The sequence below is a fragment of the Budorcas taxicolor genome, chromosome 20 (assembly GCF_023091745.1).
Source record: "Budorcas taxicolor isolate Tak-1 chromosome 20, Takin1.1, whole genome shotgun sequence".
Taxonomy (NCBI): Eukaryota; Metazoa; Chordata; class Mammalia; order Artiodactyla; family Bovidae; genus Budorcas; species Budorcas taxicolor.
The window spans coordinates 74,588,209-74,602,090 of NC_068929.1; the positions used below are offsets into that span (position 1 = coordinate 74,588,209).

Here is a 13,882-nt window from a genome sequence, read left to right on the forward strand (position 1 = left end):
ATGCCCACTGCTCCACAACAGCACAAGGCAAACAAAGTCGCAGGAGAGAAGAGGGAGTCAAAAAAACAAACAAACAAGCCATCCCTGAGGACTAGACAGTGGACCAGACAAGGGCCCTAAGACAAGCTCTGCAACACGCTCAAAGGACCGCAGGCAGACGTGGGCAGAAGGGAAGCTGAACGAGAAATCCACTTCAGGCTCTCAAAACAGACTTGAGGGAGCAGAAGAATGAATCAGCAAACTTGAAGATAGGACAAAGAAAATTATCAGTCATGAGGCTCAAAAGGAAAAAAACACTAGAGAACAGGGGACAGAGCCTCCAGGGCTTGTGTTTCTCCGCTGGGCTGACCCGAGGGCACACGCGGGAGCCGAGGCGGCGAGCGGCGGGCACACTTGCCTCCCGGGGGCCGTGTGTCCACCAGCTGGAGGTCTGCAGCGATCCTGCATCAAGCAAGCGTACTGGCGCCACTTTCCCAACGCCATTTGCTCACTTCACGTCTCTGTGTCACATTTTATTCTTTTACTATCTTAAAACATTTCACATTCACAGTGCATTCCATCTGAGCGCAGAACACGCCCTCCTCTCACATGCACACAGGACGCTCTCCAGGACAGGTCACACGTGCCGGCGAAGCCCCCGCATCCATGCCCACTCTCTGTGACCCTATGGCCTGCAGCCCGCCAGGTCCTCCGTCCACGAGATTCTCCAGGCAAGAACACTGGAGTGGGTTGCCATGCCCTCCTCCAGGGGAGCTTCCCGACCAGGGGTCAAGTCTGCACTGGTGGGCGGGTTCTTTACCACTAGTGCCACCTAGTGGGTCACGAACCAAGCCCTGGTGAATTTAAGAAAACTGAAATAGTACCAAGTATCTTTTCTGACCAGAAGGTTATAGATTAGAAATAAATCACAGAAAAAACTGCAAACAACATAAACACATGGTGGCTAAACAACATGTTACTAAATAACTGAGAAATCACTGAGGAAATTAAAAAACACACAGAAACAGATAAAGACAAAAACACAGCCACCCAAACCTAAGGGATGCGGCAAGAGCAGAGCAGTTCTAAGAGGAAGTTTGTAGAAATTCAGCCCTATCTCAGGAGTCAAGAAAAGTCTTAAACAAACAACCTAACCTCACACCGAAAGCAACTGGAGAAAGAATAAACAAAACCCAAAGTTACTAGAGAAAAGAAATTATAAAAATCAAAGAAATAAATGAAATGAAGAAAATAATAGCAAAACTCAATGAAACTAAAAGCTAATTCTTTGAGAAGACAAACAAAATTGATAAACCTTCAGCCAGGCTCATCACGGAAAAAAGGGAGAGGATTCAAATAAAAGAATTAGAAATGAAAATGGAGAAATGATTAATACAACTGACGATGCAGAAATACAAAGATCATGAGACTACTGTCACCAACTATACGTCAATAAAATGCAAAATCTAGAAGTGAACAAATTCTTAGAAAGGTGTAACCTTCTAACACTGAGCCAAGAAGAAGCAAACAATATAACAAACCAGTCATAAGTGATGAAATTGAAACTATAATTAAAAATCTTTCAACAAACAGAAGTCCAGAACCAGATAGCCTCTCAGGCAAATTCTACCAAACATTTAGAGAAGAGCTAACACTCATCCTTCTCAAACCCTTTCAAATAATTGCAGAGGGAGGAACACTTTCAAATTCATTCTACGAAGCCATCATCACCCTGATACCAAAATCAAAGTTTAATAAAAAAAATTACAGACCAATATCACTTATAAACATAGATGCAAAAATCCTTAACAAAATACTAGCAAACAGAATCCCACAATGCATTAGAAGCATCATTCACCATGACCAAGTTGGAGTTATCTCTGGGATGCAAAGATTCTTCATATATGCAAATCAATTAATGTCATGCACCATATTAACAAATTAAAGAATAAAATTCGTATGATCCTCTCAATAGATGCAGAAAAAGGTTCTGATAAAATTCAAAACCCATTTAAGATAAAAACTCTCCAGAAGGCGGGCAAAGAGGGAACCTACCTCAACATGGTACAGGCCACATACAGCACACCCGCAGCAACCCACATTCTCAAAGGTGGAGAAACCGAAAGCATTTCCTCTAGGAACAAGACAAGGGTGCCCACTCTCACCACTATTATTCAACTCAATTTGCAAAGTCCTAGCCAGGGCAATCAGAGAAGAAAAAGAAATAAAAAGAATCCAAATTGGAAAAGAAGATGTAAAACCGTCACTGTCTGCAGATGACATAACACTATTATATTCACAGAAAGTCCTGAAGATGCCATCAATTAGAGCTAATCAATGAATTTGGTAAAGTTGCAGGATACAAAATTAATGACAGAAATCTCTTGAATTATTAAGGAAACAATCTCATTTATCATTTTATCCAAAGAACAAAATACATACGAATAAATCAATCGAAGGAGACAAAAAAAAGAACTGCAACAAGGCAAAGTGGTTGTCTGAGGAGGCCTTACAAATAGCTGAGATGAGAAGAGAAGTGAATGGCAAAGGAGAAATGGAAAGATATACGCAACGGAATGCAGAGTTCCCAAGAAGAGCCAGGAGACAGGAGAAAGCCTTAAGTGAACAATGCAAAAAAAAACAGAAGAAAACAATAGAATGGGATTTAGTAATCTCTTCACAAAAACTGGAGATACCAAGGGAACACTTCATGCAAAGATGGGTACGACAAAGGGCAGAAACAGCAAGCACCTACAGAAGCAAACTAGACTAAGAAGAGGTGGCAAGAATACAAAGAACTGTACAAAAAAGGTCTTAATGACCTGGATAACAACGATGGTGTGGTCACTCACCTAGAGCCAGACATCCTGGAATGTGGAGTCAAATGGGCCTTAGGAAGCATCACTACAAACAAAGCTAGTGGAGGTGATGGAATTCCAGCTGAGCTACTGAAAATCCTAAAAGATGATGCTGTGAAAGTGCTGTCCTCCATATGCCAGCAAATTTGGAAAACTCAGCAGTGGCCACAGGACTGGAAAAGGTCAGTGTTCATTCCAATTCTAAAGGGCAATGCCAAAGAATGTTCAAAATATGAAATAATTGCACTCATTTCACATGCTAGTAAAATAACGCTCAAAATCCTTCAAGCTAGGCTTCAGTAGTACGTAAACCAAGAACTTCCAGATGTTCAAGCTGGATTTAGAAAAGGCAGAGGAACCAGAGATCAAATTGCCAACATTTGTTGGACCACAGAGAAAGCAAGAGAGTTCCAAAAGAACATCTACTTCTTCTCTATGCCAAAGACTTCTGACTGTGGAGCACAACAAACTGTGGAAAATCCTTCAAGAAATGGAAATACCAGAACTCCTTTCCTGTCTCCTGAGAAACCAGTGTGCAGGTCACGAAGCAACAGCTAGAACCAGACATGGAACATCCATCAGTCTAGTTCAAAATTGGGAAAGGAGCACATCGAGGCTGCATATTGTCACCCTGCTTATTTAGCTTCTATGCAGAGTATATCATGCAAAATGCCAGTCTGGATGAAGCACAAGCTGGAATCAAGATTGCCAGGAGAAATATCAATAACCTCAGATATGCAGATGACACCACCCTTATGGCAGAAAGTGAAAAGGAACTGAGAAGCCTCTTGATGAAAGCGAAAGAGGAGAGAGAAAAAGCTGGCTTAAAATGCAACATTCAAAAGACTAAGTTCATAGCACCTGGTCCCATCACTTCATGGCAAATAGATGGGGAAACAGTACAAACAGTGACAAATTTTTTATTTTTCTGGGCTCCAAAATCAAGGCAGATGGTGACTGCAGCCACGAAATTAAAAGACACTTGCTCCTTGGAAGAAAAGCTATGACAAACCTAAACAGCGTATTAAAAAGCAGAGACATCACTTTGCCAACAAAGGTCGTCTAGTCAAAGCTGTGGTTTTCCAGAAGTCACGTGTATGGATGTGAGGGCTGGGCCATAAAGAAGACTGATGCCAGAGAGCTGAGGCTTTCGAACTGTACTGGAAAAGACTCTTGAGCGACCCCTGGAGTGCACGGGGGCTTTCCTGCTGGCTCAGATGGTAAAGCAACTGCAATGCAAGAGACCCAGGTTCGATCCCTGGGCCAGAAAGATCCTCGGGAGGAGGAAATGGCAACCCATTCCAGTATTCTTGGCTGGGAGATTCCATGGACAGAGGAGCCTGGTGGGCTACAGTCCAGGGAGGTCACAAAAAGTTGAACAAGACTGAGTGACTAGTCACGGTGGGTGGACTGCAAGGAGATTGAACCAGTCAATTCTAAAGGAAATCACACGGGGATGGTCCAGAGAGATGATACGGGGTGGGAGGTGGGAGGGGGGTTCAGGATTGGGAACTCATGTACACCTGTGGCAGATTCATGTCAGTGTCTGGCAAAACCAATACAGTATTGAAAAGTAAACTATAGTAAAAATAAAAAATAAAATAAAATAAAGGAAATCAGCTCAGACTATTCACTGGAAGGACTGATGCTAAAGCTCCAATGCTTTGGCCACCTGACAGGAAGAGCCAGCTCACTGGAAAAGACCCTGATTCCAGGAAAAACTGAGGCAGGAGGGGAAGGGGGTGACAGAGGAGATGGCTGGATAGCATGGCTGACTCAGCGGACACGCGTTCGAGCAAACTCCAGAGACAGTGAAGGCCAGGGAAGCCGGCGCGCTCCAATCCAGGGGTGCAAAGAGTCGGACACCACTCACCAACTGAGCAAGGGTGCCAGTAAGGAGACAAACACTCTACGCAGAACACTGTTAAGGCAGTGAGGAAAGACATCAAAGACGACACAGATGTCGAGATGCACCGTGCTCTTGGATAGGAAGAATCAATATTGTGAAAATGACTATACTACCAAGAGCAATGTACAGAGTCAATGCAATCCTATCACGTTACCTGGCACTTTTCACAGAATTACAACAAAAAATTTTGCAGTCTTTATGCAAACACAATAGTGGTACAGAACCCACCTGCCAATGCAGGTTAAATGTAAGAGACACAGGTTCAATACCTGGGCCTGGAAGATGGAAATTACAGCTATATTGGCAAATTACAGCTATAAACACTTACATTAAAAAGGAAGAAAGATTTCATATCAACACCCTAACTTCACAACCTAAGGAACCAGAAAAAGAATAAGGTAAACCCTCACCTATAATAGAAAAGAATACGAAAAAGAACAGAATACACATACGTATATGTGTGTAACTAAACCACTTTGCTGTGTACCAGAAACTAACACAACATGGTAAGTCAGCTATACTTAGCTTTTTTTTTAATATTCTCCCAATCCCAAAGAAAAGCAATGCCAAAGAATGTTCAAACTACCACACAACTGCACTCACCTCACACACTAGCAAAGTAACGCTCAAAATTCTCTAAGCCACACCTCAACAGTATGTGAACCGAGAACTTCCAGATGTTCAAGCTGGATTTAGAAAAGGCAGAGGAACCAGAGATCAAATTGCCAACATCCGCTGGATCACTGAAAATGCAGGAGAGTTCTAGAAAAACATCTACTTCTGCTTTACTGACTACGCCAAAGCCTTTGACTGTGTGGATCACAACAAACGGTGGAAAATTCCAAAAGAGATGGGAATACCAGACCACCTGACCTGCCTCCTGAGAAATCTGTATGCAGGTCAGGAAGCAACAGTTAGAACTGGACATGGAACAACAGACTGGTTCCAAATCGGGAAAGGAGTGCGTCAAGGCTGTATATTGTCACCCTGCTTATTTAACTAATATGCAGAGTACATCATGAGAAACGCTGGGCTGGAAGAAGCACAAGCTGGAATCAAGATTGCTGGGAGAAATATCAATAACCTCAGATAGGCAGATGACACCACACTTATGGCAGAAAGCAAAGAAGAACTAAAGACCCTCTTGATGAAAGTGAAAGAGGAGACTGAAAAAGTTGGCTTAAAACTCAACATTCAAAAAACAGAGATCATGGCATCTGGTCCCATCACTTCATGGGAAATAGATGGGGAAACAATGAAAACAGTGACAGACCTTATTTTCTTGGGCTCCAAAATCACTGCAGATGGTGACTGTAGCCATGAAATTAAAAGACACTTGCTCCTTGGAAGAAACGCTATGACCGACCTAGAGAGCATATTCAAAAGCAGAGACATTACTTTGCAAAGGCCTGTCTAGTCAAGGCTCTGGTTTTCCCAGTGGTCACGTATGGGTGTGAGAGTTAGACCATAAAGCTGAGCACCGAAGAACTGACGCTTCTGAGCTGTGGTTTCGGAGAAGACTCTTAAGAGTCCCTTGGACTGCAAGGAGACCAAACCAGTTAAACCAAAAGGAAATCAGTCCTGAATACTCATTGGAAGGACTGATGCTAAAGCTGAAACTCCAATACTTTGGCCACCTGATGCAAAGAACTAACTCACTGGAAAAGACCCTGATGCTGGGAAAGATTGAAGACAGGAGGACAAGAGAACAACAGAGGATGAGAGGGCTGGCTGGCATCACTGACTCGATGGACGTGAGTCTGAGTGAACTCCGGGAGTTGGTGATGGACAGGGAGGCCTGGAGCGCTGCAGTCCATGGGGTTGCAAAGAGTCGGACACGACTGGGCGACTGAAGTGAACTGAAAGGAAAGAAAGCTAAACCTAAAGCTATCAAAAGAAATGAAATAAGACTAGAGCAGAGATAAACAGATAATTTAAACACAAAACAGAAAAATCAAGAAAAGCAAAGGTGGTTCTTTGAGAAGATTAACAACTGACAAACCCTACCCAGATGAACTAAGGGGAAAAGACGACTCGGGGACTCAACAGTTAAAGCGAGGACACTACGGCCGACTCTACGGGAAAAAAGGGTTAGGAGAGAGCACTGTGAGCGAACGCAACCCAGCTGGGCAACCGGATGAAGCGCACGTCCCGAGAGACACAAAGCCCAAACCACCAAGAAACAGGAAGTCTAAATAACCAGCAAGGGCTTGGCGGAGGGGCCATGGGGAGTATCATTAACGGCTGCAGACTTTCAGGCGTTTTCTTTCAGTTTTACTGAGACATATTTCACACACAGCTCTGTGCAGAGTTCCAGTTGTCAACATGAAGACAGTCCCTGAGATGGACTGTGACGATGCCTTCACAACGATATGAAAGTATCTCATACTACAGAACTGTACACTTAAAAATGATCAAGATGATAGATTTTATATTGTGCATACTTTATAGTTTTTAAGAATGGAAAAGAAGAAAAAACAGGCTTTGTTCATAACACTACAGAATTACAGGCAATGATAAAAGTCTGAAGGAAGACAAGCAAGCACAACATTTTCTCAGTAAAAACACGCTCCTAACAAAAACCACGTCTACATCACAGCCTCGCTTTTCATCAAAAGAAGAACGTTATTTTCAACCTCTGTGGATGAACTGGTAGTTTTTTTGGTCACTTGGGTTATGTGGATCCAAATGCCATGTGGATGAAAAGTTAACTTTTTAGTCTTCTGGTGTTCATTTTATAAAACCAGAAGAAAATGACAGTCAACAAGAAATTGTAAGACGGAAATCAACTAAGAAGGCTCTAAACGTCATGAAGGAGATCCTGGCAGGGGGGCCGGTCCGATTCCAGGCTGCCAAAGGTCACCAGGAGGGACTGCTGCCAGGGGCCAGCAGAGCGGGCAGTGCTGGGCCACTCACAGGGGCAGAGCAGAGCCCTAGGTGTCAGGCCCAGGGTGGCGAGAACGCACAGAGGGACGGCCGAGTACTCAACAACGCTGCCACCAGACACATGCGCCCAGAGGAACAGGGCCACCCGTGCCGTGGTTCACAGCGGTGGGAGGAGGGGAAGAACCGCACCAGGTTACACGCAGGCGCCAAGCAGCATGAACACGCAGAGACCAGATGCCACAGGAGGGACGGGAAGGGGCCAGACCACCCCGAGGTTTCTGGCTGGGATGCTGATGGCTGTGACAAAGGCGCGGGGGGAGGGGGACTCGGACGGGGGTACTTGGGGAGGGACGAGCTCCCGGGGGCAGAGCCCAAGGAGGCTGGCTGGACACAGCAGAGCCCCTGCCCTGGTGACGGCTGGCAGGGCCTGACTGGGCTACGGGGTGCTCTCCTTCATGCCCACGAGGTGCCGGGCAGGGCTCGGAAAGGGCCACTCCTACCTCCGCCACCCCCTCGCCGCCCCAATCGGCCCCAAGGACTCCTGCAGGCCTGACCTCCGTCGGGGCTGCGTCTCCAGGGTGTGCCCACCCCCAGCCTCCGGCCTGTGCACAAGGCCTCCTGTCTGGGAGCTGCTGCTCACGGACCTCTCCCGCGCGCCACACTGTGGCGGAGGGAGAGCGCGCATCTCTCCCCGTGCACGCGTGTTCAGCTCTCCATCTGTCCCTCGGTCCCCACAGACTCAGAACCACACTCTACCAGCCCTCATCCACTCAGCAGACCACCCATCCGCGTTGAAACAAGACCCTGACTATGCAGGCGGAACCACACCTCTCACCCACTCTGGGCGGGCCCACAAAACACGCCGCCCAGGACAGCTGAAAACCCCTGCAACACAAGGAGGCCGAAGACACGCGTCCGCCGGCGGCTACCTGAGAAGATGTTCTTCAGGTTCTCCACGGCGGCAGCGAGCTGGCTGTGCCGCACAACCGCGTCCTTCACGTCCTTGAGGCTCTCGATGGTGTTGATGCTCTGCCTCCAGTCCTTGCTGACATCCGCCAGGGACTGCTGGATGTCCTTGACGTCGTTCAGCGCGTTATGGAGCTGGCTCAGGCCCGTGCGCACGCCATCCAACTGTGACTGGATTGCAGCCTAGGGAAGACACCGGGGTGAGCAGAGCCAGGCCGGACCTGGAGGCTCAGAGAGGAGAAGAGAGGTGCTGCAGGAACAGAGGACAGTCAATGAACAGAACAGTAATGCTTTTAAGCTTTGTTGAGAAAACCTCCCAACACTCCTCATGCAGCCCTTGGCCTGAAAACGCTGGACTCCACTGTGGGAATGCCCTGGGTCCCATGGCCCCCCTTAAATGGTCGCCTAGGACTCTGCACACCATCTCGCAGGCATCCTCAGCTTCCTAACAGGCCTGATCTCAATGGAGAAACAGGCAGGACTCGTCATTAACTTAAGTGAAGAAGGCTTTCCTGCCACTCAGGCAGAACCAGACTCCGCCCCAGGATGGCGGGCCCCAGACACAGAGCTGGCCCATCTGAGGTTCAGACTCACTCTGGGAGCCCGTGGAAGTGCCACCCAGGGAGCTGCACAGTCAGTCAGAGGGAGAGAGCATGAAGGAGCAGCAGCAGGGAGGTGCGGACAGGAAGGGAAGGACAGGGCAGCAAGACGGGAGTCAGGGATACCGTTCACCTATGAGTCGTAAGTAGCACTTGGAAATAACGAATGATTTCAACAGACCACACAACTGTTAGTTTATCCATGAGTTTCCAGAAGAGATTAAAATTCCGGATAAAAATGCAGCAGGTCTAAACTATTTTTTAAATTGATACAAAACTGCTTCAAGTTAGTCCAACAGGTCTTTGGCTGCTTTGCTATTGCAAATGAATGACCCACATCCTGTCTCATCAAACTCGCCATAACCTGGGCACCAATGTTTTAACTGGACAGGCAACCTCACTACCGTATCAGTCCAAGAATTCAGTTCAGTCGCTCAGTCATGTCCAACCCTTTGCGACCCCATGAACCGCAGCACGCCAGGCCTCCGACCATCACCAACTCCCAGAGTTCACCCAAACCCATGTCCATCGAGTCGGTGATGCCATCCAGCCATCTCATCCTCGGTCGTCCCCTTCTCCTCCTGCCCCCAATCCCTCCCAGCATCAGAGTCTTTTCCAATGAGTCAGTTCTTCGCATCAGGTGGCCAAAGGATTGGAGTTTCGGCTTCAACATCCGTCCTTCCAATGAACACCCAGGACTGGTCTCCTTTAGGATGGACTGGTTGGATCTCCTTGCAGTCCAAGGGACTCGCTAGAGTCTTCTCCAACACCACAGTTCAAAAGCATCAATTCTTCATTGCTCAGCTTTCTTCACAGTCCAACTCTCACACCATACATGACACCATAGTCTTGACTAGAAGGACCTTTGTTGACAAAGTAACATCTCTGCTTTTTAATATGCTGTCTAGGTTGGTCATAACTTTCCTTCCAAGGGTCAGCGTCTTTTAATTTCATGGCCGCAGTCACCATCTGCAGTGATTTTGGAGCCCAGAAAAATAAAGTCAGCCACTGTTTCCCCATCTATTTGCCATGAAGTGATGGGACTGGATGCCATGATCTTAGTTTTCTGAATGTTGAGCTTTAAGCCAACTTTGTCACTCTCCTTTTTCACTTGCATCAAGAAGCTCTTTAGTTCTTCACTTTCTGCCATAAGGGTGGTGTCATCTGCATATCTGAGGTTATTGACATTTTTCCTGGCAATCTTGATTCCAGCTTGTGTTTCATCCAGTCTGACATTCTGAATGATGTACTCTGCATGTAAGTTAAATAAGCAGGGTGACACTATACAGCCTTGACGTACTCCTTTTCCTATTTGGAATCAGTCTGCTGTTCCATGTCCATGCGAGAATTAACCTTCCTCAAATGCACTCTCTTAAATCCTCAAGACTGTTGCGCTGCCAGTCAGCAGGCCATGGTCTTAACGTTTTTATAGCTATACCAGGCATGCATTGTTTTAATAAAACCCAATTTCTCCATGTGAATTGTGTTGAAAGCCAATCCAAATCATAAAAGATTGACTTCTTTCTTGTCTCATTTTCACACACACTAATAAATGTGTAGTGTTCTCTTCCTTCCTGCCCACAAGGCCAACAGAATACCTGGTACAGTCAGCATACTACAGCGTGTGCTAGAAGGACCCAAACAAAATGCTCTCCGGACACACTCGGTGGAAGAGCATTTGCTAAAGAAGAAAAACCGTTATTCTGCTAGTATTTTTTAAAAAGGTAAATGGACACTTTTGGATGCTTAAAGGGGTTGTTCCTTTGGTGTTTTCAACATCCCCCTGTCTACTTTGTCAATTTACTAACTGGCAATACATTATTGGAAAAAATGTGCTAAATCAAGGTAATGTTCATGTCTGCCTTCTTCCACATCCTCACAATGTCCAATCTGGCAAAATTATAACTTTGTTAAATGAACCTGAAACTCAAGATAAAAGGCCCTGTCCCGCTGGGGAGTGCAGCGGGTGCTGGTGGCCACTCTGACCTCGTACCTTTAATCTGGCCTCCACAGAGGCCTTCTTCCGGGCCTCTCTTCTGCGATACTGCTCCACTTTGTCCAGCTGGTCAGGGCGCTGCAGCATTCCAGCAACCCTCTGGACCGCTGTTGCGACAGCCTCCCGGTCAGTCTCCTTCATGGTTACAAAGCAGGGAGGATGTCTGCACCTGTCATACTAGAGGCATCCTTTGTCCACAGCTAGATGGGGAACAGGGAGGGGGGATTCGTTAGAAAGGTAGAAATGTTAGTGACAAAACTTACCCCCTCCACCAACAGTCAGCTGTCCACAGCAGAGCTATAAGAAGAGCATCTGAGACCATTAACCCAGCAACCCTGAAATCACAACTAGGGTTATGAGCTCCTCCATAAGAAATAGACACTGTCAGAATTCAATCTTACCTTACAGTGGAGCAGGGGCAATTACAGGCACAAGATATTAGCACATGGAGGAGGCCAGATTACTCACATCAGACGTCAGTCTCCAGGGCACTTCTCTCCCCCAGACAGGTCCCCTTTCCCATTTCAGAGCCTTCACACCGGCTCTGAACTCCCTGGAGAGGCGGCTGTGCCAGGAAGCCCCGGGGAAGATGCGGAGACACAGGGCCAGTACACACCTCACCATCCCCGCGAAAGTTTCAGCACCCACAGTACGATTCCCCTCAAAAATCACTACCTGTAGAGTCTCAAATCCCACGTCTTACTATTTAACAGCCTTAGTAAACAGGTGAGCGGGCAAACGACGCTCTCCTCAGGACAACGCACTCCTGCCTTCGTGCCGGCTCCACCAACATCCAAGCTGGGGAGCTCGGGAGCGTCCGGCACAGGAGGGCGCGGACATCTGCCGTTAGCCGCCCGTTTCCACGCATGTTTTCAGTGCACCAATCTCCAGGACGCCCCCCATTCCCTCCGCAAACGCTCTCGGAGCAACACTCAAGTCCCCGCAGACCCTGAGGGGCGGGACCCGAGTGCGTCTGGCGCCCTCACGGACCTGGGCTGGGGCGCCGTGTCTCCTCGCCCCATTTCCGGGCCCTGGGCTGCGCCGGGGCCGGGGCGCCCGCGGGTCTCCCGGCCGCCGCCCGCGCGCTCAGGTCCGCAACGCCTCCCTCCTCCGGGCCTGACGCGGAGTCGGCCCCGTCAAGGACGCGAGCCTCTTGACGGGACTCAGACGCCCCCGGGACACCCCCCGGCCGCCCGCACCGCCGCCTGGCCGCGCCCGCCCCCGCCGGAGCCGGGGAAAGGGACGGCGGGTGCGGCCCGCCCCCGCCGCGCAGCTGCCACAGCTCGCCGCAGCCTCACCTCGCGGGTCGCCCCCGCCGCCTCCGCTGCCCGGAAGTGAGCGCTCCGCGGGCACTTCCGCTTCCGGCCTCGAGACTGGGAGGGCGGGGCCTGGCGGCTCGGACGCGGGGCCGGGGCCGCGCGGGCTCAGTGACCGTGAAGGCCGGCTGCCGATGGGGCCACGGCACCTAGAGCGGGGCTGCGGCGCGCACACACACCCCCCACACACGTAAACACACACATAGACAGACACACAAACACACCCCAGACACATATCACATACAGACATGCCACACACTCCGCACAGAAATGCAGGCACCGCACCACATGCACACACCGCACACACACAGACTTCCATACCCACACATGCACCATAGACACCACACACGCCCGCGTCAGCATCTGCGTGCAAACGCCTGGGCTCACAGAGGCAGGGGCAGGGAGGAGGAGGTGTGCGAGCCCCCTACCTGTGGCCATGCCAACCAGAACCTACAGTCAGCTGATGGCAGATCACTCAGCAAGGGCCAGGACTTCAGCGCCTGACTGGCCCTGAGGGCTGATCCCTCTGTTATTTCATCTGTCCCTAATAATCTGTGAAAATATAGCACCATGCTGGGTCAGGCAGATCCCCTGGAGAAAGAAATGGCAACCCACTCCAGTATTCCTGCCTGGAGAATCCCCATGGGCAGAGGAGCCCGGCTGGCTACAGCCCATGGGGTCGCAAAGAGTCGGACCGGAGGAGTGACCGAACACTAGAGAAACGAAGAATGTAAACAGATTATAATTGTGTTTGAAATTCTGACTGTGCAGGCATTTTGAAACATCTTCAGTGCACGAGTGGACCAGGGAAAGCAAACAACAGAACCCCAAAAAGCAATGTCTCCCAGGTGCTGGGGTGCCCGGGTCAGGAGAGGATCTCAAGAAGACAGAGCTGGGGGCCTGTGCCTACCTGGGTTTGGTGCCCTCCTCAGTGGAAAAGCTCTCTCTGAAAGTCAGCCCTCAGCAGAAGACACCAGGAGCAGTTCTTGAGAGGCTCTGACCCGGCGGACCAAAGAAGGGAGAGAGGTACATCTCTGAAGCGTCCTGAGAGAGCGGAGATCTTGTTACGCTGTAGCTTACACTGTTAAATATGAGGAGAAAGTGCAAGCAATGCCATAGTGATACTAGGAAAAGCAAAGCAAAGGAGCGTCGGTAGCTGATACACAGAAGGAGGAGTGGAGACATGCTCACATAGACCAATCGTCAGAGCACAAGTTTAAAGCAGCTAGCTACCGTAAGAAAGATACGAGAAACGTGAAGAAACAGGACGGTTAAGTTTGGAGGAGGTTTGTGTTAGGTAAAAAAAAAACCGACCAGGGCACCAAAAGGGTGTCTAACGGCCTTTTTAATGGCGAAGCGCTCCCGGGCGGGGT

General features: G+C 48.7%; 1 protein-coding gene across 3 annotated transcripts in view; it reads right to left on the bottom strand.

Annotated features, from left to right (window-relative positions):
* Nucleotides 1-13,880, bottom strand: part of EXOC3 (exocyst complex component 3) — a 29,340-nt gene extending 15,460 nt beyond the window's left edge. Inside the window, exons 1-4 of one of the 3 annotated variants that reach the window (XM_052659089.1) lie at nucleotides 13,824-13,880; nucleotides 13,420-13,590; nucleotides 11,191-11,393; nucleotides 8,562-8,781 (exon numbers count right to left, since the gene is read on the bottom strand). In XM_052659089.1, coding sequence (XP_052515049.1) covers nucleotides 8,562-8,781; nucleotides 11,191-11,334 — 364 coding nt within the window. In that variant the 5' untranslated portion in view covers nucleotides 11,335-11,393; nucleotides 13,420-13,590; nucleotides 13,824-13,880. Of the gene's footprint in view, nucleotides 1-8,561; nucleotides 8,782-11,190; nucleotides 11,394-12,183; nucleotides 12,340-12,491; nucleotides 12,517-13,419; nucleotides 13,591-13,823 lie in introns of those variants that run through there. The other 2 variants (XM_052659087.1, XM_052659088.1) reach the window with 2 other exon arrangements.
* Nucleotides 13,881-13,882: the final 2 nt, after the last annotated feature.